The sequence below is a fragment of the Symphodus melops genome (genome assembly GCF_947650265.1).
Source record: "Symphodus melops genome assembly, chromosome: 2".
In the NCBI taxonomy this organism is placed as follows: domain Eukaryota; kingdom Metazoa; phylum Chordata; class Actinopteri; order Labriformes; family Labridae; genus Symphodus; species Symphodus melops.
In genome coordinates, this window is record NC_136692.1 from 9,143,730 (window position 1) to 9,167,153 (window position 23,424).

The 23,424-nt window shown below is 41.3% G+C and overlaps 1 protein-coding gene across 5 annotated transcripts in view; it reads right to left on the bottom strand.

Moving 5' to 3' along the window:
• Positions 1 to 4,244: 4,244 nt before the first annotated feature.
• The window catches only part of bnc2 (basonuclin zinc finger protein 2), a 154,608-nt gene continuing 135,428 nt past the window's right edge, over positions 4,245 to 23,424 (bottom strand). For 4 of the 5 annotated variants that reach the window (XM_079336878.1, XM_079336880.1, XM_079336877.1 and 1 more), the window contains 2 exons: positions 16,048 to 18,440; positions 4,245 to 9,977 (listed from right to left, as the gene is read on the bottom strand). In XM_079336878.1, the coding sequence (XP_079193004.1) occupies positions 9,152 to 9,977; positions 16,048 to 18,440 (3,219 nt within the window). In that variant the 3' untranslated portion in view covers positions 4,245 to 9,151. Of the gene's footprint in view, positions 9,978 to 11,041; positions 11,116 to 16,047; positions 18,441 to 23,424 lie in introns of all 5 variants that reach the window. The other variant, XM_079336879.1, reaches the window with a different exon arrangement.

A 23,424-nucleotide genomic window follows, 5' to 3' on the forward strand; every position in this document is an offset into this window, starting at 1 on the left:
CCAATCCATCATCTGCAAAATAAACACAGGCCACCCCCCACCTGTGCTGCCTGAGAGGGGTGAGGGCCCGTTAACCTGCTCTCACAGGCCACCGGCTTGGGCTGCAGATTCCCGCCTCTCTGTTTAGATTATTTCCACAGAGGCGGGTGACTCTCTTGTGTCACTGATAAGAGCGCGGTAGGGTGGTGGCAAGAGGGTCAAACCACGAGGGGAATAAAAACTAGGGAAAATATCGGAAAAACATCTTCATCCCCTGGAAAAAAAAGTACTTTTTACCCCACAAACTTCTTCTCACCATGGCACAAGGCTATTACACTGATAGAAATTCTTCTCCCTCCTCGTCAGTCTGGCCCTGAGTACGCAAGGGGCCAGAGTCTTAGCCACATCTCAAGCTAATTTACAAAGATCCCGAATTATTCTCTTATCTTGGGCTTTAAAGGTTGTAAGGTTGATTAACAAGGCTCTGTCCTGTTTATCAGTTTGGGGCTGGTTGTGGAAAATAGCCTGCGATAAGTGCACAGACCATTAAACATTCTATTTCCCCTAATATTTGTCGGCAACCATCTGCTTAACTGATCTCCCTTCACTTTAATTAAAAGGGATTCCCGTCTTGTTGGGGTCATTATGTGCTGGCGGACGCCAGGAGAGGGGTTTGTGATGAGTTCAGCGTTCCCTCTGTCCCTGGGTTGCCAGAGGGCTTTTTTCATCCTGCCTTCCACCCTCTTCTGGGTTAACCCCTTCCTCTCCTGCTGCACTTCCACCTTGTTATTTAGCGGGTGAAGCAGACGAGCAAGTCCAACATTTCTAAAAGAGATGCAGTGTGTGCTGGTGGAAACTTTTCTCTCCACTAGGGAAGTGTGTTGATATTCACACTATCTCTCTCTACTCCAGGGCAGGAGACTCGGGCTGTAATGGTTTGATTTGCCCAACACTAGTTGGATCGATGCGGCTGTTTACAGTTTCTCCCTCTCTCATCCCTTTTGTCTTTTTTCTAATTTAGTGTTCCCAAACCATGGACAGGGGTCTGAGTCTGTCTGCTGTGCTTGCATCTTCGCCCTCCTCCCCACTCTCCATCACTGTCCATTGATGTTTTTCCCCTCTCTTTCTCTTCTCCTCTTCCTCTCTCCTTCCTTGGTTGGTCTTGGAAAAAGAGCTGCATGCCTCCACACTTCTGGACAAGACTGATGGCTCGTCAATAGCATTAGCTAGCATTGCAGGCCTCACTGGTGTAGAACCAAATCAATAAGGCCCAGTAAAAAGTCTTAAATGTGAATACGATCCACCCCAGCCAAGTCTCATGTTACCACATTTGAGTGTGTTTAAGAATTCAGGAGTCACCATTTATTTTTTTTTTAAAAATTAAAATTCTTTCCTCAGCAATTTGCTAATAATTTGGAGTACTTCTTCCCACAGCCCTCCAGTTTCTCTCAGAATGGCACTGCTTAAATATTCCTAAAAAGATTAATGTGTCTGGTTTTTTTACATTTAATATTGATACCTTTTTCTATTTAGCAGCTTGATACCACAGTATCTTTTCAGCTTCTTTCCTCTAAATTCTTCTACCATCTAATTATAGTGTGCAATTACAATCAGTGGACCCTCACTGAAAACTGATTTGAACTGCATGGGCATACATGTAGTCTGTTAGAATAATTTCTCAAATAGAGATCAGGTTATTTAAAAAAGTTACAAATCAGAGAAAGCAGAGTAAATATATGTGTGTAAACATCCCCTGAGTGTACTAATATCATCTTACTCAAGCTCAGATTTGTTTCCGTGTCACCACTTTGTGTTTGTTGGAAAAAAAAAAAGAAGACAGACATGGTTGGTATTCAGCAGCCACTTCTTCTCCTACCAACAGAAAGTGTCATGGCAAAACTACATTAGTCTTTGGATGTGTATTCTGACAATCTGTCTTATTTAGGACACTATCAGTATGAGCTTACACAAGCTAATAACATGTTTCATGCTGACCTCGACGTGGCTTTTACCTGCGTGGGATTTTCAAAAATGATTTACTCGTAACAAAATAGATATGAATGTGACCACATGTATAGCATTTATAGCTTAGCGTGTGTGTCTGCATACTGTAGTTAACACCAATGTCTAAAACGTGACTTCTTCTTTGATAAAACGTCTGAGTTTATCTTCATCCTCTATCCGTGCTGCTGTCTCCTGCTCAGTGTGTGTATTCCTCTTCCTTCCACAGAGAAAGTGGTACATGTAATTAAAGTACATTTTATTTAGCCCGAGGCGAGGCTCAAGGATTTGGAAATGCGTATCCACAACCACTTATACTAAAGCGTTAACTACCCTAGCTAGCGTCCTTAGCTAGTGCGGGGCATCTTTTCTAACTGTGGCTGTCTACCTGCATTAAGCAGACGAAGCCCTCACTCCGCTAACTTCAATTGTATGTTTTTAACAGTTGCTCTGTGTGTAAGGTGTATCATACCAGGTGCAGCGCTGCAGACTCACCCAAAACGGGTAATTTTCTAACCCCTCTTTAGCATGACATTTGTTTGTATTCTCTGTGCTGGCATCAGTTCTTTTCTGACACCAATGTGTGTTCCATGCACAGTGAAATAACAAACAATCTTAAACCGGACACAGCGACAAATGCCATGTGTATATATTTGCAGCCAAGATGACTGTAGTTTTAAAACATCTGCTGAAACATGCAAACATGTCTCCTTCCCCTGAATTTCACTGCGGCTCATGGCTGGAAATACAAGCTGTGTGATTTCGTTTACCCCATAGCCCGCTGTATATTGCACTTGCCTGCAGTTTTGTCGAGTGTGAGGTAGCAATCTGTTCTTCTCTGTAAACTCTTAAAGATGTTGATGCTCAAAAGAAAAACTCACATCTACTCTGTATTTGAATGTGAACCTTACCACACTAAAAACAGGGAGCAGACACATCCATTGCCTCACTCCCAGCTCAGACGGAAAGATTCTGTTGAAGAACTTCTTGGTCCTGTCAACCTCTCCACTCCCTGGCAACACCCTTTTCACTTCAGACACAACAAAGCTGGCCCTGACTGTCTGTTGGTCTGCATGTACTCTCCCACAACAATGAGCTCTACTTTGCAAAGGTCAGCAGAGGGCCATCATGTTTGTCAGGCCAATCGATGACCTGCCGCCATAAGAAATGTGCTCAGTTATGGGTGCTGGGGGGTCAGCCCGGTGACGGAAAGCGCCCATCGCCTCCTCTGGTGGAGTTCGTCCCGGAGGAAGGAACTGTATGTTTATGTGTGTGTGCTTAAGATAGGTGGTGGAAAATGTATTATGAACCCTAAAACCATACCGTCCCGTGCTATTCTGAACTGCTGTGTGGGTATTTGTATGCGTGTGTCGTGCACTTATCAACAATGACAGGGGATCAAAGAAGTGATGTGTGACATAGAGGAACGGTGTCTAATTCAAGGTCAATAAGGCCTGTGTCACTGCTTCACTCTCACAGGGGGGAAGGAGGAGGAGGCATTATGTTCCTGTTGGTTACCAGAGCAAACATGACATCCCTGCTGGAGCTCATATCAATTTGTAATTTGACCTCCAGTCACAGCAAATGATGTCAGCCCAGGTCGCTTTGGCAAAATGACCCTGCATTTGTTCAGTGTCGCTGTCAATTCTTGTCTCTGGTGTCAAATCATTTTTCTTGAAATAGACTCATTTTTTTCATGGGCTGATGTGAATATTTAGAGATAATTATGTGCTTTAACATTTTGTGCATGGACGCAACAATGTTCTCTTCTGATTTTTGTTATACAAAGAACCTTAAAACCGATCAGAAGTACCTTGATATTTCCTCACTTAACAAACCTTTCTTATTTACATTTAATTTAATTTCAGCATGCGATCAGAAAAAGGATCTGTGTGTCCTCTGTTTCCCTCCTTCAGTGACCATCTTACTAATTTGCTAAGACCAGCAGCACCTTCTTCTCATGCCAGTACATCTTTTAATAACTCCATTAATCTAATCGTCCACTAATTGGTCAAGATAGCCTTTTCCCTAGTGATTTTTATCACAGGGTAATTAAAGAGGCCAGCAGAAACCTGCTGAAACCACAGTGTCTTGTTAAAATGGCTTGATTGACACATGGTTCCATTGCAAAGATTTTTTTTTTTTTACATTTCTTTCCTTGTCAGGTTTCTCAGCTCTTGACGAATAATAACAAAATACAGTAATTATTATAATACTCCAGGGCCTTCTCATTTAAATTAAAAGTTCGGACAAAGTGCCAGTGACTGATAAATCTTTAATATAAAAATTGTACAAGAATTCTGATACAAATTACAAGAGGTATTTGGACAAAATATGAATAAAATTCCATTTACATCCCAAAAACCCTTATGCATTTTATGCAAAAACAATAGACAGTTATGATACAGAAACAAATACAAGAGAGGCAAAAAAAGAAAGGCAAAAAAAAGAAGAGTCTTTTAGAAAGAGGACTGAGTTTTTTCCTCCTGTCTGCAAATGGGAAACATCTGTTCAGGTAACGTACAGTATTCATGAGGCTTCCAAATCACCATTTTATACCAAAGTGTTGTTCCTTGCAGTGCAACTATGTAGCCATGCAATGAGTCTGAGAGCCAGTGACATAACCCGAGCTCCTCACGACACAGACATAAATCATTTGAGACACAAAAACACAAGTGAAAACAAATTCTAAATTCACCAGATCTTCAAGCTTATTTAAATCGTATGACTGTAAAATATAATTGGCACAATGGAAAACAGTATTTTTTTTTTCAGGACCATTGACATTTCACAGGTTCCAGTTCAAATTAATGAGGGTTTTGTTTTTTAAAGAACATAACACATGAGACTGACGCATCTATACAAACCCATGTTCTGTATGTGTGCATTATTCTTCCATCTGCATATTTCCCATCAAACATTTTCTTCCCACTTTGTTTCATGAGCTACATATTTGTGCATGAGCTGTATTTGCACGTGTGTGTTGTTGTTGTTGTTGTTTTTTTACCTCCTCTTTGCTTACATCTATTGTACTCACTCAAACTGTGATGTAAACAAAATGGACAGTGATTAACAGGTCAACCACTTCAACCGTTTGCCATCCCCTTCTCCCTCTGTGTGCTCTGACAAATTACAGAATAATTGATGCCTGACGCTCCTCAAATCAAATATTAAAGATTCACTCCAGTGGTCCAATGAGGCGCTCTAAGTGACGTGTTCCTGGGCATCCATAGGATCCGTCACTAGGTAGCAGAATGCACCTGAGCCCATGTGAGGAGAAAAAAAAGGACATGATTGGATTGGGGGCTTTCTCAGAGGAGAGGGGCAAATTGGTGGTCATTTCTCAGAGGAGTGGAGAGTGTAAGAGAAAAGGGTGGAAATGTGAGGGGCGGCTCGATCGCTCTCCAGCAGGCAATCAAGAAGAAGCTTGCGATGAGTCCTGAGGAGCCCTGGCCCTGATGCTGCTCTTTTGCTCTCTCTTCTCCCTGTCTTCCTCTCTTTCTCCCCTGTCTTGTTAAGTGACTGCCGCAAGGCTCCAACCACATCATTCTCCAAAAAAAACCCAATCCCTGTCCACCATCTCTCTCTCTCTCTTTTGCCTTCTCCCTTGCTGTCTGTCTCCATGGCTATGCCGGACAGTCGTTTGCATGGTTTTTCTATTTTTTTTCTGAGCTCTGTCTCCTGCTCTGAGCTCTGTTGGCAAGACCAGCACCACGTAGGAATCAGAAGCAGCCCGTAGGAGGTGGGTGAAGGGAGTTGTTAGGGAATCTCGTCTGTAATATTCAGTTTTTTGTCTTGCACATACGGTACACAGATAGAGAGGTCATGCACTGCAGCTGCTGCCTACTAAAATGTTAGAAAAGAACAGTACACACACAAAATGTTCAAACTATTTTTTCTGATGTAGAAGGTTATTAGGAATTTTCTTAAGACATGTGGAACAGCTTTCTTATTTCTAGAGAGCTCAAATTAACCCTTTAAGTACAGTTTCATGTTAATCTGCCGCAGTCGTCTTTGACCAGTGTGTGCGTAATAAAAATGATCTTTAATCATGTTAGGATTTGAAAAAACGAAACAGTAATAAGAGCTTCACCTTCCCATGTCCGACTCTGTGCTTCCTCACACCACTCTCAATGATGGAATGTTAGATTTCTCTGCCGTGGCAGCAGTTATAATGTTAATGCGAGAATGAGAGTTTAATTTCCTGTGGTGAGTATACTCTAGATTTGTCTCTGCCTTCTCCATCACCAGAGGTTAACAAGTCATCTAGATCTTGTCATCCTTCTGGCCTGTAAGTAGGAAGCACATGTGAGTGAATGTCACGTTCCTCCCCATGATGTGTGTGTGCGTGTGCGTGTGTTGGAGAGACAGCTGTCAGCAGGGTTCCTGGAGTAGCAGGTTTTTTTTTTTATTTCTGTCAGAGCGAGGGCCGGGGGGATTGAATGAGTGAATGAGGCAGCAAGCGCCTCAGTGAAACCCACTCCTGGGAGAAGGCAGGGGTTCCTGTACTCAATTTTCCCTTCACTTGGGATAAACAGGCAATTACCCATCCCTTTTTCCTATGCCATGGCCGTCCGGTGAACTTAAGCATACACTATTAGTGTGTGTCCCTGTAGGACCTGCGCTGTGGGGTGTGGAGGTGGTAAGTGAGTGGCGGGTTAAAGAAATGGGTAAGGCGGTTGTTAAATGACTGTGCTCTGACAGACAAAAAAGAACCAGAGTGGGAGAAAGGAATTGAATTGAATTATCAGCGGCTGCTATAAGATAAAGCACATGTAGAAAATTAATCTGTGAATTAATTTGAACTTAACTGAATGTGTGTAATTGAATTGCTCAGAGCGCGCCATCTCTTTCCTTTTTCTCTTTCTGTCAGTGTCACAGTCTTGTCAGCAACCCTGGCGTCTTGCAGTGTAACAAAGTGACAAGTGAGTTATTAGACAGAAGAAGCTGGAATGGCAGGGACGCCTCCAGGTAACAGAGAAGCAGCACATTTTTAATGATCCTTGCTGTCATCCTTTCCTCCCTAGTCAGCCTTCCACCTCCGCAACCTTTCCATCAGCCTCCCTTCTCTGCTTCGCTCATTTTATCTCAAGAACAGAAGACTGAAAACTGCATGTGTCATTGAGGTGGAGGAGTCTTAAAAAAAGGCATGACATATTTCATTAGAATAGGTCATGTCTATATTGCAAAATGGCTAAAGTATGAAACAAATGGAAGGGAACACTGTTATGGATCTAAGGTATTTTGAATACTGTACAGCACACCACATATCACTGCATATTTTTTCCCTCTGTCTAGCACCAGTCAAGAAAGAGAAGATCTCCTTGTTTTGTAACACATGACATTGCTTATACATGATAAAGAAGTCAAACTGTGGAAAAAAACAAAACTGTATTTTTGTATCTTTTTACAAAAAAAAAAAAAAAAAACCTCATACCGGACAAAAACATCTTCATGAAGATACATCACCTACCAATAAATACCCCTTCCCTTGGCTACTTTGCCCAGTTACTGGAAATATTTGTACCGTGAGAATCATAGACAAAATGGCTTTGACTAAGGGCCAGAAAAAAAAACTCTACATTTTTGTAGATTACATTTGTAGCCGACAGTCAGCATTGGAAACCAAAACTGAAAATATCACAACAAAATATTTAAGACTCAAGTGCATCATATCAATCTAATAGGTCAGATTTAAGTACAAGGTCACACTAAAAACACTCTTGATTTGGTCACAGTTGAAGGACTACTTCCATTTTTTTTTTTCAAATCTATGGGACAGCTTTGCTTTTTACTAAGATGCCTTTTTCTCAGAACAAACATGAGTGCATCTGTAACTTTGTTTGACAATGTCACAATAATGTCATGCTTTACACAGATTAACCCACTCAATGTGTGAAGTCATTATTGTTATCATAACTGGCAACAATACATACGTAATTTCCTAAGTAGAAAAAGGAGAGGCTGAATGTTTAAGTCCTCTGTGTTTGTGAAACAGCAGTTTATAATCAGTCACACTTGGCTTTGTTAGGAAACAAGACACTTTGGAGACATTTGATAAACTTGTTGTTTGGCAATCGTGAAAGATTTGGGGTTTTTGTTCAGGGAGGCAAGAGGATTTTATGTTGTCAAACTGTATTTGGCGTGCAAAAAGAAACTGGCACAAGTATGGTGAAGATACTGACATTTCCCTTGGCACTGGAGCCATCGATGACCCTAAACAACACCTAAACTTACCATTGCAAAAGTCCTCATTATAATATTACACATCCCCTTGTATAGATGCAAAGTGCAAAAACTGAAATTGTATACTAAAGCTCATAAACATAACAAACAAAAAAAATCAATAGAAATACAGAGAATGATATCAGTGTAGGAGCCTAAAAAAGCATGCCGGCAACCTCTGGATATCTAACAAGTAGATAAAACAAGCCACATGATATTCTTTTTTTCCCTAGGACTCAGTTTAAAACGTGTCTTTGAAGCTAACATAAATGAATAAAGCTAGTACGATGCTACCTCTTTCTTGCCTAAAGCTGGAAGTGTTGTACTGGACTGTAACATAAAACCATAAAGAGGAGAGAAAAAAGAAGCAAACAACCATCAACACAACTCTTTTACACCAAAAGCCTCTTGGGACATTATTTACAAATGAAGCTGTCATGCTTTTGTAAGGGGTTCATTTAAAAGCTATCATTACACAAATACAACAAGAAGAATTTCTTTTTTTTTTCTCAATACTATCATTTCTGCAGGCAAAGTCACAAATAAGAGTTTGAATAGAATCTTTGTAGACGGACATCAAAACAAAGTGGGGAGACGTTTGAAAGGAAAGGTGGAGGGTCTTATGAAAAAAACAAAAAAACAAAAACAAAGTGGAGTTTTGTAATAAAGGAAACTCCATGCTTAAGAGCGTTGTCGTCCTGTTCTTCCAAAGAAGGAAAAGTCAAATGTCACAATATTAAACTGTAATTACAGTCAATGAATTTAATAGAGGGACATAGAAACGTCTTGCTATGATTTATTGAGCACGGGCAGAAGGTGTACAGGCATTGAGCTTGTATTTCATGGCCCTGGGCTGGGGTTAAAAGCTAATTTGAGGAGGAATAAGGATGAGGAATGAAGGGAGGAGCAGGCAGACTGACAGCAGGGTAGAGTAACAAGTCATTACTCAGTCTATTATTGTGGAGAAGGGCATGTTTTTATGGAGGTTGGGGTTCTGAGAGTGTCGGTTGCGGCTGCGCACAGAGCTAAACACCATGTTACAACCGGGGATTTTACACTTGTGCATCTCGCGCAAGTGCACAGTCTTGTAGTGCACACGCAGAGTCCCTTTGTTGCTGTACATTTTGTGGCAGATGTTGCAGAGGATCCCACCGTTGCCAACGTTACTGCCCCCGGTGGATGAAAGGAGGAATGGTGAGGAGGAAGTTTCCATCCCCTCACCTTGTCCATCTCCTCTTAACTCTCCAGTCTCATCCAGATTCCTCCCTTCAGCCCGCCCCTCGGCTCGCTGGGAGCAGTCCTCCCCCGCACTGTTGCCCTCCTCCTCCTCCTCCTCCTCTCCCTCTTCCCCCTCCAGGTCATCCAACAAAATGCCCTCATCGCTGCCCTCATCGGACTCATGAGAGGAGTGGACGCTGCTGCTGGATTGAACACTGGACGTGGTGCTCAGGTCCAATACCATGTAGTCCTCTGGCTGGCCTCGGGAGAAGCCGTTTGTGTGATGGTATCTAAGGTTTTGATTGAGAGGGTGGTGGGGGTAGTCGATGCTCATTGGGGAACGGACATTGTGGTTCAGGCCAGTGGGCCCAAGGGTGGCGCCTCCCATGCCCATCCTGACCATAGGGTCCATGCCCATGTGGTGCCCAGCATAGATCTTTGCAAGTAACTCGGCTCGCAGGTCCTTGGGCAGTGGCGTGAGTTGGGGGTCCAGGACAATATCGTCCAGCTCTTTGGTCAGCAGTTTACGGTGCAGGTTGATGTTGGAGCTGTGCCTAAGTGGGGAGACAGACATAGTCATAAATAAAAATTCATCCAGTGTATAAGAATTTTTCAAAGAACTTTTCAAATGCATTACACCCAAAGGGGTGAAATTAAGATAATTTTTTTTTTTCTTATCAATTATCTTAATTCTGTTCTATAAAGATATACTTTCTTAAAACCACAACATGAAAATGATTGTAAGTTTTCACTGGGGTACACAAACAGAAGTACAGACAGAAAAACACCCTGCAGCTCTCCTTAGAAAAGTGCTCTAAGATCGCATAGACAGAGAGAGCATCCTGCTAGTGTTTACTGCTGTCAGCATGTCTGCACTGCACAGCCCTTAAATCCAATAGACTCTGACTCAATTAAATACTCCACCATATTGAATGGGAGTTTATCAATTGATTCGAGCTGTGGTAATGTGATAATCGAGGGGAACTGGATAGCATATTAGCACTAGGCCCTGACAGCATTATCGTATTTGTTCCCTATTGGAGGTGGCTTAATCGAGCACCTCAGTGAACATGTCTTTATGTAGCCCTGGATTAAATTAAGATGGGCATTTTTTTTTACGAAACACAAGGCAAACTGTATCACACGGTGTACTGCTGATGATCAAAGGAACTGAGTAACAAGTGCCATGCTTAAGCCACAATAGTAATGGTGGGGATTCCTGTTAGCATACAAAGCCATGCCTAAAAGATGCAAAGGTGAAATGGGCTTGATAATAAAATTCAATGCTCCAATTTCACGGTTGCCAAATTGGGCTAAAAGGGGATCAACTGCACAAATGTCACTACAAAACTGCAAAACACAAAAAGGAAACTTATCTAATGGCCAGTTTTAAATAGGACATACACAAAGCCCTTTCCTTTTTACTGTAAATCAGGTTAGCATTTCAATAAAAAAAAAAAAATGAAGCAAACACTCAGTGCCTTTTAATGTGAAGGATTTCCATGCAGGGCGGCACAAGTGTGTAATACAAAACAAAAATTAAAAAAAGGAAGTAAATCAAAACGGTCATCCTTGGCAGGATGGGCAAAATGGAGTCACAATGGATAGTAGAGCTTACCAGCAGTGGCAGGGTTGATGCAGTCAAAAAGGGTCCCTTTCCTTTAATTATTTACTTCCCTATCCGACATTGTCCTGCAAGAGGTAAAAATACATTCATTTCAGGGACCCTTTTCTGTGAACCAGGCAACCAGGAGCCCGTACACTCGAGCATCGTCAGCATTGAGGAGAGAGCGTGGCAAATCGATTGGCCATGGCTGTCACTGCGCGTATGTGCACTTGCACAAGCTTTTGTCTGTTTGTGTGTATGTGTGTGAAAAACAGAAAATATACTACTTCCATATAGTGGGACTTTGATCAAAAGGACTACATAAATCCTTTGTTCTTTTTTTTATCCTTTGTACAGTTGCATCCATATGGTGTAGGCTTATGGCTAAAATATGGGAGTCATGATTCAATGTCTGTGCGGCTGTATCCCTTTCTAGTCAAATACATGTGTGGACGTTTGGCTCTGACAGGTCAGAGTGTTTGAAGACAGTCTGAGAAATATCTTAATCAGTCATCAATATGTAAAGCATCTGGATTGATTTCTGCAGGGATACCAATATGCAGGCTTTGACATAAAGCACGGCCACATTTGCTCAATAAAGCCTGAAGTTCAGGATGCTGTTGATGATGCTCAGGTAGGCAGGTCCTTTGCAACATGTCTCCATCTCAATAACAACACCTTCTCACTGCTAATAAGCTCTAAGTTAACCATGGCTATCTCAGTTTAAGATACTAAAATCAAGATAAAAATGGTGCAGAAAGTAGTCTGCGCTATAGTAACAATAGCCATTTAAATACTCAAAATGCATAGCACATGGTTAGACTATAACAGCAACATCTCATGGAAAATGCACACTTTTACTGCTGTCCTGTCTATTGTACTGAAAATTATGGGTGGCAAAAATAATGAAGGAAAGAGAGCTGTCACTTCATTTGTACGTGTTTGAAGGTTATGTAATATTTAAGAGGCGAAAAAAGAATTTATGGACATTTGCATAAACAGTATTATTTGACTCCTGGGCTGGCAGAGCCTCGTTGACCTGAATAATCAAAACAAGACAGCTGAATCCCAACACAGTAGGCATAAAGCACTTATCCCTTCATTTATCAAATTTAGAGTTTCTCCCCATTTTCAACTCCCTCCATCCCCCACCTCCATCACTCCACCTTCCTATCTTTCCTCCCCCCAAACCTAACTCCTTCATCTCCCCCCCACCACCACCACCACCACCTCTACCTCCATCTCCACCTCCCTGCTGGCTAGTAATGTGCCTGGCAAACCAATTTGACTCTCTCATCTTTGCCCAAAAGATGGGGGAGGTCTCCAGAGAGCCCATTTTTAACTGTGCAGAGGAGGAAGAGCGAGAGTGTGCCTGTCCCAACCGGCGTTAATCATCTTTAGGCTCATCTGATGGCCCTTGCCCTTGTTTTTGTGTCAGTGTGTGTGTGAGTGTATGTTGTCTAAATGACTCATAATGTGTAAATGAGATGAAGGGCTGAGTGGTATTAAACAGACACAAGTCTTTGTCTTTCCTGTCATTTAGGGTGTGTTATGAGGTTTTATGTGTGAGTGGGAGGACAACGATGTTAGGAACATTTATCACTTCTTGTCCCTATTACATCTACTTTGCATTGTTTTGTCGATTTAACAGCACTGGCAACGATAACAGATTTTAAGATCCTTAAATAAGTACATAGATACTGAGAAATGTTGGTAATTAATTTTAAAGTGTAATGACATTAGCATGAGTTTCAATTTTGTATTGATCCCAGAATAAAATTATTCTTCTTTTTCTTCACAAAAAGCATCACAAGGATATCTCTGTGATGAACTAAAGGGTTGTGGTGTAAGCGGGTTTTGCTAACATATTCTCTCTATGAGCAGCGTGCCTTTTGTGAGACAAACAGCGCTGATTGTGAAGCTACGGAGCGGGCCCACATGCTGTGAGGGGACCAAGGGAAAGGGAGGGAGACAGAGAGAGGAAGGAGAAGGGAGGAAGGAGACTCTCCAACATAATTAACCTTCACTCTCTCCGTTCGCAGTGGCCCGTGCAGGGACTACGGGCTGCTCGCTGCCGCACCATGGGAATGTGTATGAGGAAGGACGCCTAGTTTCTTTAGTGACACAAGAGCAGGTTAAAATGTTGGAGTGAAGGTTAAAAGAACAGATGTGGGATAGGTTGGTAAACACGAGATATATAAGTCAAGTCTTGTCAGTGGTTGGAAAAATATGATGAACGGGGCCAATAATGGTGATGATTACTGGTATGTGCGTCTTTGTAGCAGTTAATCACGCAGCCTCTTCAACACTTCTGCCGACGCTGCTCGCTCCCCACAATAAATATGTAATCATTTACCTCTGTGCAGCAGGCAGCTGGTAGGCTGGGAGAAAACACCCTACTGCAAAACCACACTTATGTTGGTATCTGTTTGACACTCTAAACACAGGCACATTACATGCCTGATGAAGGCGCATACAATGATGCTTTCCTGTGTTCTTTATTGTAAGTTTGTACATTGGCCGGTGTTCATTAATCTTTGTTTACTGTATATTTGAAATCCAATAAATTCACAAAAATTGTGCAGGGATCCTAACCGAAGAAACACGAGTAATACGTTTTTCTCATGGAAGAGAATTTACAGTGCCTTCTACTGTCTCACGATGTCATTGGCTTATGGTTGTTTGTCTCGATAGATCAAATGATCTCTCCTCTCTCCTCCTCTGTTTCAAATTCAATGTTGATTTCTAGGCAGGTTTTTTGTGTGTTCAGAATTAAGTGTTGTTTTGATGAATAGTTTATGTCTGAGGTAAAGCACTGGACAGAGATACTTTTCTTGTTACTCATCATATTGTTGGCAAAATAGGCACAGATATAATTGGAGAAAGAATAGAGTTTAACTTATTTACTTTTATAGGTATAAAATAATGAACAGCTTTGTGCAAACATCTGTGCTCACGTACTTTATTAATCTTAAAAAGATTCCCAATTTATTACCATTATACTCAAACATACGTTATGCCATTAGAGGATTATTCAGAGACAGTCTCGATAATGGCAGGAGTTTTGTATTGTCTAACTATTTGGTGCCCCTCTTTCTTTGTTTGCTGCTGCTTCAATCAGGGGAGGAATAATTTATTTCTACTAACCAGAATTTACCCCTGAAAGAAAAAGAACAGAAGCAGTAGTATGTTTAAGTCTTACTCACTCAGAGCTATCTTGTATATTTGATGCATTATTTTCAAAGCAGCAATCGTCCCACCAATATGTTGTGGCTCCTAATACATTAGATATATTGGGGTTTCACATCATATATGAACTGTCAAGAGCACACACATTCAGTCTAACTCAGGGAGAGAGCCAGCAAAAAGGGTTTATCATTGAGGTTTGGCTTTTACTCTTCTCACTATGATCTAATCTTGGAAGCCTTTGTGCTCCTTTCTTTGATATCAACACCTGGCTGCAGTTTTGTGAAAATAAAGTTTATACACACAGCTCTTCCCAATGATCTACTCTGATGATAATTATATTTTCTTTTCAATGTTGTTGCCTAACTTAATTTATCAGTGTAGCTGTGCTGTCGGAAATCCTACTTTTTAACTTTCTAATTCAAACTACCTACATTAGCATCATTTTGTTAATTACAAATTGCACTCAACAGTTTGTGAGCAAGAATAAAACTGTTTTATCTTGTCTCGTGTCACTCCTGTCTATGGTTGGAATCATGATCATTGGCCATGTTCTTCTTGGTATTCAAAATTTCAGCTGAGGCATTTAATTGTTCACATACAACAATTTATTAACAGCAATTAAAACTATTTACAAGAAAAATGTGTTTAACAGCCAGGTAGTTTCCTCTGTTATAGTTTTGTTTATACTCGTGTGTGTTTTTCTCTGTTACTATAGAAATATGTGCAAGTGAGCTTGCATATGAATGTATTACATTTGTTATACAGCAGGTCGGTCATGCCGTCAGCATTCACTATTTCTAATGCCTATACAAAATCACTGGTGGTAGTACACCTTACTTAGGAAATGTATGTCATCATAACATTTGCTGTCATCTTGCTGATCACCATATCCATTCTAACAGAATGCCAGAATTAACAGGTCTATTTACATGTTACTAATGAACAAACAATTGTTAGAAAAGATACCATTAAAAAAACAAAAGTAATAAATAACGTTCAGTGGAAAAGGAGCAACAACTTTAGGGAGAGGGAGATAGCAGTGTTGGAGGAAGAGATGCAGATGGGCAGACGCAGAGTTTGTGTAGAGTAAGTGTGACCTTTTTTACAATTTTTTTTTTTTTTTTTTTTTTTTTTACAATTGATAGTGCTGTTATATGCAACTTGGCTCTTACTCCAAATTATGTTTTATACGTTATGGGTGATGAAAAGTTTTTTTTATTTATATAAATATAAATATGTTAAATATGATGGTATATGATATAAATATGTACCATCATTGGTTTTAGCATCAACTTGCTGCCAAATCTGCTGCAGTGTATAAATTCTATGGGATGAGTGTGCGGGACTGACATGTGCTAACAAGCTCAGGTGAGCATTGCTAGCCTCACCCTCTAATGCGCTAATAAATGCAGTGGTTTAACAAACAGCTGTCGATGTTAATATATGCAATTTCAGCTCCTGGTAACAAGTTGAGGTGGTGAAGGCAGGTAAACTCCTTAATCGAGCTGCAGGGTTGATAGGTCATGCCAATGCTTGTTTTTAACATGAGTATGTGTTTCTCATCTCAACACCCTACTTGTCTGAACTTTGACATGACAGAGAACAGATGTCCCTGAATTAATTTTGTGTTAATTTAGCTAACAGGTGTTAAGTGGTGTCCTATCCAGGTTAATTTTATAAAGCTAAGAAATACTGCTTCTTAATATTGATGTACAATATAAGGTAAATGCTTGAAAACAAATAACTGACCAAATTTAACATTCCCTTCAACCTACCTGTGTATGTCTAAACAACATTAAGATATAATGGTACCAAGTTTTAGAACTAACCTGTCACGGCTTCGCCGGGAAGGAAAGGCCGCGTTGCAGCCAGCCACAGTGCACACATGCATCTCTTTGAGGTGCACGTTCTTGTAGTGCAGTTTCATGCTATATGAGCTCTTGAAATTCTTCTTACAAACATAGCAGATTTTGGGATCAGGACTTGAGCATGGGTCGCCCTCTGGTGATTGAGAAGAAGGAAATTTTGGTGGACTGGCACCATAGCCCATTGAAGAGATGAAGCTCTCGTGAAGAGCAGCCATGCTTGCAGCAGCAGCAGCTGCTGCTGCCATGCCACCATTGTAGAGGCCATATTGGCCCATGCAGAACATATCATACGTAGGGTCATTAAGTTCTTCTTTGATCTTGATCGGGGGCTGATGAGGGGAGGGATGTCCCTTTCCTTCCATTTCCTTTCTCAAATTGGCCTCGTCACCACCCTCATCGTCCTGTTCAGGGTCCAGACCCCTTCTGCCCCTGATGTGTTTTTGCTGCTCATCCACATCTATCAACTCATCACGGAAGAACATCTTGGAATCAGAAGTTTCAGATTCGTTCTCAAAATCTCTCTCGTGATCCTGGTCCTCAGAGGTGAAACTGTCCATACATCGTAGTTCGCCAGAGCCTTGTAGATCATTTCCACCCCTACTGTCACTACCAGTCCCTTCCCTGCATTCATCTTCACTCTGTCTCATTGTGCCTCTCATAACTAGGCCAGGGCTCATCTCATCCTGGGAAGGGGACTGTTGTCCACTGCCACCACTGTGATTACCAACACCACTGTTATTGTTGCTGTTGCAGTTGCCATTCATTTTGACATTGTTGTGAAGGATAGAAGATTGGTGATTATGGTGGTTATGATGGAGGTGACAGTCATCATCATCGTCTTTGTCATCATATTCATCTGCAACATCAATTACTTCCTTCTCAATTTTCACTGGCATGCTTGATTTACGAGGCTTCTTTTTGGGTGTGGGGTCACAGCTGCCAGTTGTGAGCTCGTGATTGACACTAGATGTATGTAAGCGGTGGGACATGGGTCCTATGTCTGATACATGAACATTGTTGTTTGAAGCCACAGCAGCCATGATGTGTTGTTGGTCCATCAGACTTGTACTGTTGGTGGTAGTGGGCAGAATAGGGCTAGTGGGTAGTGACACTGGGGGACTGACAAGGTCTGCAGGTGACAGTAGTGTACGGTAGAATGGGGGCACAGGCTGGACTGGCTGCACTGACTTCAGGGTGGGGAACATCAGTGGGCTTTGCAGGGGTGACTGAAGCATAGGGTCAACTGGTGGAGTAGTGAAGCCAAGTGGTGGTCTTCCAGGGCTGGTGAGTGTAAAGCCACCATTCTTGGTGCTTGAAATAACAGGTGTACCAGGGGCTGAATTGGAACGGATTAGGTCCTTGTCACGGTTGTTGCGCAACATGGGCATATGCAACCTTGGATTGGGATTGGCACTGTGTCGATTGCGGCTGCGTAGTGAGCTGAAGACCATATTGCAGCCTTCAATGGTGCAACGATGTTTAATCTTCAAGTGTACCGCATTATAATGTATCTTAAGGGTGCCTTTGTCATAAAAGGTTTTGCCACAAGAGTTGCAGCACACACGACCCTTGCGTGAGGTTGATCCCATTCTGCGCATGCGATGCATCTTGGAGGAAAAGGATGCATGAGTTATCGATTTAGAGTGCTCGTCCTTTACAAAATGGTGGTGATGGACCTGGTGATCACTCAAACTGTTCTGTTGTTGAGGTTGATTTTGGGACTGCTGTTGGCCCTGCTGCTGCTGTATCTGTGTCTGCTGTTGCTGCTGTTGTTGAGCCTGCTGGGTTGAAGGGGTTGGTGAGATGGGAGAAGCCCGGTTGTTGGGCTCTGTCTTGGGCTCAATGTTGTTGTTCATCCCTCCCAGGGCTCCACGGCTAGGGCTCTGGCCTGTGCGGAAGGGTGACAGGGACACTTCTGATTCACTAGTGTCCAGCTGTTCACCTTGATTTGGCAGGCTTGGCTCACGGAGCCGGAGAGCAGACTGTTCCATAGGCAGGCCATTGGGAGGCAATCCAAGCATAGGAGCAGAGACTGGGTTTATGTATTGGAAGGGCAGGAGAAATGCTAAACTGTTGGGGATATTCTCAAAATGGTGAATGCTGGATGGGCTACTGTTTTCTAGATGTGTCAAGAGCCCAGGGCTGCGTGCTCTGTTGTTGCTTTCAATGAATGTCCTAATCCCAGAGTCTGTCTTGGAGGAGGGAACAGTAACCGCTTGACCTTCCTTCTCCTGAATGGCCATCAGTTCCACAATGGACTTGGTTTCACCAAAGCGCAAGAACTGCTGCAGGGTGATGATCTCTTCTTCTCGGGACATGATGGACCAGCGGTCCAGCACCTTGCCTGCAGCATCCTAGAGCCCCAGAAGAGACAAGAAAGAGACAAAAATAAAAACCATTATTGATTGTGAATAATCAGTTTGGTCAAAGGAGAAAATAGAGCAGGGGTTAGCTTTCAAGGGCAAGATTTTCTGCTCATGAAATTCAGAGACTCCCTAAACATCAAGTAACTAACAGATCTCTTTCTTATATCCCAGCCCTCCATAGTCCCTTACCATGCACATTTGACTTATTTATACTGCTGCCATGTTTATTTTGTGAACAGAGTGATTCAATAGGCAGGACTTTAATTGAGTCTCAAGAAAACAAATCAAAAGCACTGGTGGAGTGATTAGCAGTTTGTGTAATGTATTGATGTTATTCTGACATTGGAAATAACATATTTTTAAAGATTTAAACTCATGTTAGGACTTCCTCGAAAGAGAAAAAATGGCCAACAGAAATAATAAAATGATAAGTATAAGCCGGCAATTCCTCCTTTCTTTCAAAATGTTTTTCATCTCAGCGGCATTAAAAAGCTCAAAGGAAGTGCCAAAGTTTCAGGGAATGTCTTTGTGAAATCTAAGAGAAAAGTGTTAATTTAAGGGTGTGCCTGAGTACACATGCTACAACTGTTTACACTCTTAAACATCAATATATGGAAAGGTATTCTGGGAAAAGATATTGTTGAGGCCTGAACATTGACTTCACTAATGGGTTTGTTATTTTGTATCATTAAAAACTAAACTCTTAAAATTCTCATTCTATTCCTCATATTACTTATGTTTGTGATTTTGTTATATATAACAAGATGTAGAGTTCGGAGAGAGAGAATCATGGTGTAAAATAAATAAATCTTTTAAAACACAGGTTTCTTGGGGACCAAGTGCAAATGATATCTTAGGAGTAGAACATACAATGACAATTAGCCACCATAAAATGGTAACATTTCAGCCCAATGCTGCTGGCATCTATAAAAGATAAATGATAACTCTGGTGAGTTAAAAGCTGTAAAAACCAACATCACAAAGCACAAAGGGCCTGTAAGGAGAAAACAGAAGATAAATGTTTAAAGAGAGATGGAAAAAAGAGTAAAATACAGAGACAGAAGAAGAAGAGCAGAAAGACAGTGAAAATAAAAGTGAGTGGTTTCATTTCATGCCCTCAGATATACTTGAGAAATAGATTCTTCTGAGATGAAACATCAATAGTCACCGGGGCATTTGTTGTTAAATATACATTAAAAAACATTTTACACTTTCATTCTGTGCGCGCTCTGGAGTTGTTGCCTGGAGGAATGACTTTAAATTCTAGCCTGGGCACTATTATTTCATACTGCATGGCCATCTGGGCATTAGTGCTTCCATGCGATTTCATTGAAACAAAATAAGCAGATTGAAAACAGATTAGAAAGTGAATCTTTAAATAGTTCTACTACATATTGTTGAAGAAATTAAAGTTCTGAGAAATGAATCCATAATTTTGCATAGTTTCTAGTGACAACAAAAGATTATGTTTTTGAATGTTAAACAAGTAATTACTCGATCTTGAAACATAATCATTTGGGTATTTTATTGTAATTATATTATTTTATGAACGTTTTTAAGGTTTCTGCATATCAACAAGGTTGTTGCTATCTAAAACGCACCTGAACATATAGAGCCCTATTTTTATAGTGCACTTACTCCATTTTCCTACCCTACACCTCAGTTTCCCCAATCATGAAGTGAAACTAAAGTCAGTATAAAATGACACTGGCCAAACCCTCAACAATCAGTTATAAAGGGGCCTTAAAGCTGCTAGAACAGGTCTTCAGGTCTGCATTGACTGGAGCCTGGTGAGGACACGATCAAAACAGTACTTCTTTAATTGAATTTCTGAGGCATCTTAACGGACATGTTGTCTGGTGTTATGGACTCAGGGCTTTGAGCAGAGTCAAGTTTAGATATCTACTAAGGAAGTCTCGGAGAGGATGTGAGGAGACAGGATAAGTTACAGTGGAGTCCAAACGAGGGAAACTACTCGTGGTTCTGATGCAGCAGAACAGGTATGTCAGTAATGGCAGTTTCTAAGATGCAACTATAGAATCTTTTTTTTTTTTAATTAACATTGTAATGTCTCCTTTTAAAGCATTTGTTACAAAAGCATTTAATTCACATGACCCCCACTAAAAATGATAAATTTAATGAATTGTACTTATTTATTAAAATTCTTATCTCATTCTTTATCTGATTTTTATCTCTCAATATTTGCTGACACATATGAGCAGACCAATGCAGGACTTTATAGTTCTTTATACAGTAAGTCTTACAACTGGCCTCCCCCGCATTAGCCTTGTGATGCTGTGTGAGAAACAAATATGCCATTAGAAGCACTTTTACAAGTAGGCACTCATCTTCCAATTAGCTTAATGTGGCCCTCTTTCCCCTATATTTTCCAGACGCGCCCCACCTCTTCTTGTTCACTCCCTCCAGTAAAATCTCATTAATCCACCCCTCCCCCATCTCCCCCAGTGCTATGACATATTAGTCTGTCATTATGCATCCCAGAGTCCTTTAAACAATACAGCTAAACCTCTGTTTGCCAGGTTAATGACTATTAGCCAATAATTACAGCAGAGAGACGATGAAGTACCCACTTTATCTGGTAGACAGCATGCTGCTGTTAGTTTATTTTATCTTCTGCCTTCATGTCTCTCAGAATTAACCCAGCCACGGCTGTATTTATTCATCTCTCTGCCTCTGCAATGCATTCTTAATTCATGGCTGTGCCTAACACTGTGGCACTGGATATTGTCTAGTGGGTGTGTATCTACCTTGCAAATTGCTGACAATGAGGTTGAGCAAATCATGGCCTTGTCACGGGCCAGGGCACCACTGTCAGTTAAAACAAATCAGGCAATTAAGCAATTAGAAATGTATGTGCTGTGCTGTAAAGAGCTGGGGTGTACAGTGTTGTTGGTTCCATGGTGTGCATTAGGGATTAACAGCTTAACATGTATGTCCTTTTCACTAATCATCACCTATCATACACAATGACAGAGTGTATTTGGTAGGCAGTGGAGCTGCATAGCATGCTCTGTAAACATGGAAAAAGGGAAATATTCACTAAAAGTAAAATGTATTGACCAATTCTTCTTCTGTACAGAAGTTCAAATAGGAGATCTCTGACCTGGAAAGAGTAGGTTTAATGTTACAGCTGATGTGAAAATATTCATGTTAACATAGACACTGTCACAAAGTGTTTTGTTCAATCTGTGTAGGATTACTGTACACTTGTTTGACATTAGCATTAGGTAAACTATTCATAGGTCAGTATCACTTGGAATTGAAAGGATCAGTTCTCACAATGGCAAAGTGAATCATGGGAACCACATTGATTCACCAATCACCTTGCAATGGATGCGATCCCCACCAAGCCTCAAGGGACACCCCATTGATCTCCAGTCCTGCTTTCAGATCCGGTTCCTTAAAAAACTGCTCTATCCCTGAGTTCGCCACTTCAAGAGAGGTTAAGCAGAAGTTCCTTGTGATCTGAGAAGGTCTTGAACCTTGCTGTTTCCTTTTCCATATTCTGCTTCTCTCCTCACCCCATCTTGGGCTTTATGAATAATGCAGAGGATCTAGTGGCGAGGGGTGCCATGGGGGATGGGTTCACGCAAAGCCCACTGCCTGGAGCCATCACATCAGAGGGCAAGAGCTCCCAAGACACAGACTACTCCCCCATTGGCTCCCCAGTGGCAGGTCATGGGTCATGTGTGAACAACCAGCTCTACTGCTTCCCTTGTGATGGACCACAGGGAAATCAGTAGCTATGTCCAGATGTGGGTGGAGGACATTTGTAAGAATCATAGAGGTTGAATTTTGCACTCTGATCCTGGTAAATTCCTCTTTTATGCACTCTATATCAAAACAATGTACTTGTGTGTTCTCTAAACTGCAGATAAATGAACTGTATTCATTAAACAGGAAGGCAATATAAAAACATTTGCTGTCTGTTGACGTGCAAAAGGATACAAATATGTCATTAACTGGGCAATCATAGAAAAGTATCATTATTATGAAAGAAAACAATCACTAGCTTTATTTTTTTTAAATATTTACTGGACAAAAAGGGAAATCTATTATAATCTTAAATTTGTTTGATTTGAAGGTCACTTCCAACACATTAGAATGCAAAAATAAATAAATAGCAGCCAACATATGAACCGATTTATTGCAACAACAACAAAAATACTGCCTCCCATAGTCTCTTGCAGGGTCAGAAATAAACTCCCTACAAATGCGAGATATGGACAGATTTTCTGTTCATCTTGTAAATACCAGGGGGCTATCCTCCACATGCTTGGAACATTGAGTTTAAAGTCGTATTCCTACTTTATGACTTAACACACAATTACAAAAAGGGCCTTACATTGGTCAATATGCTCAATACTGCCATAGAGAAATGCTTGCTTTAGTGTGAGTAAATGTGAAAAGGCCAGAGGGCTTTTTTGGCTGGGCCAGACAACCTGATCATCCAACTGGCCTCGAGATACCCTGCCTTCACCTCTCAACCTGATTTAACTCATGGCTTTGGTTAAAATTTCATGACTGTGTGTTAGTTGTTGCTAAGGGCACACTAATCGACTGAAGTGAGATTTATAGGGCAGTGCAAAGTCGAAGGAAAGGTAGGGGAGACATGGGGGGGGGGGGGTTTATTATAGGACTGAACCACAGACTGGTGAGTCACAATCTGGCACATCCCAATGTTCCAGGTGGCCATCAGTGAACAGTTTCCGTTTCTTTTTTCCCACTGACTTGTCTTTTTCATTATCTGGATTTAAAAAAACCTAACCCATCATTTTTTAAAGTTCTCCTGACCTCTGATGCATCCAACCCCTCTGACCTCCACAACCCACATCATCACCATTTTTGTTTAATTCTATCCCACGGCATCTTTAAAAAGTAGAAAGGACAGTTATTTGGCAACAGCCCAGCAGAGGTGCAGATGGGGCGGCACATGGAAGTCATTTCAGAA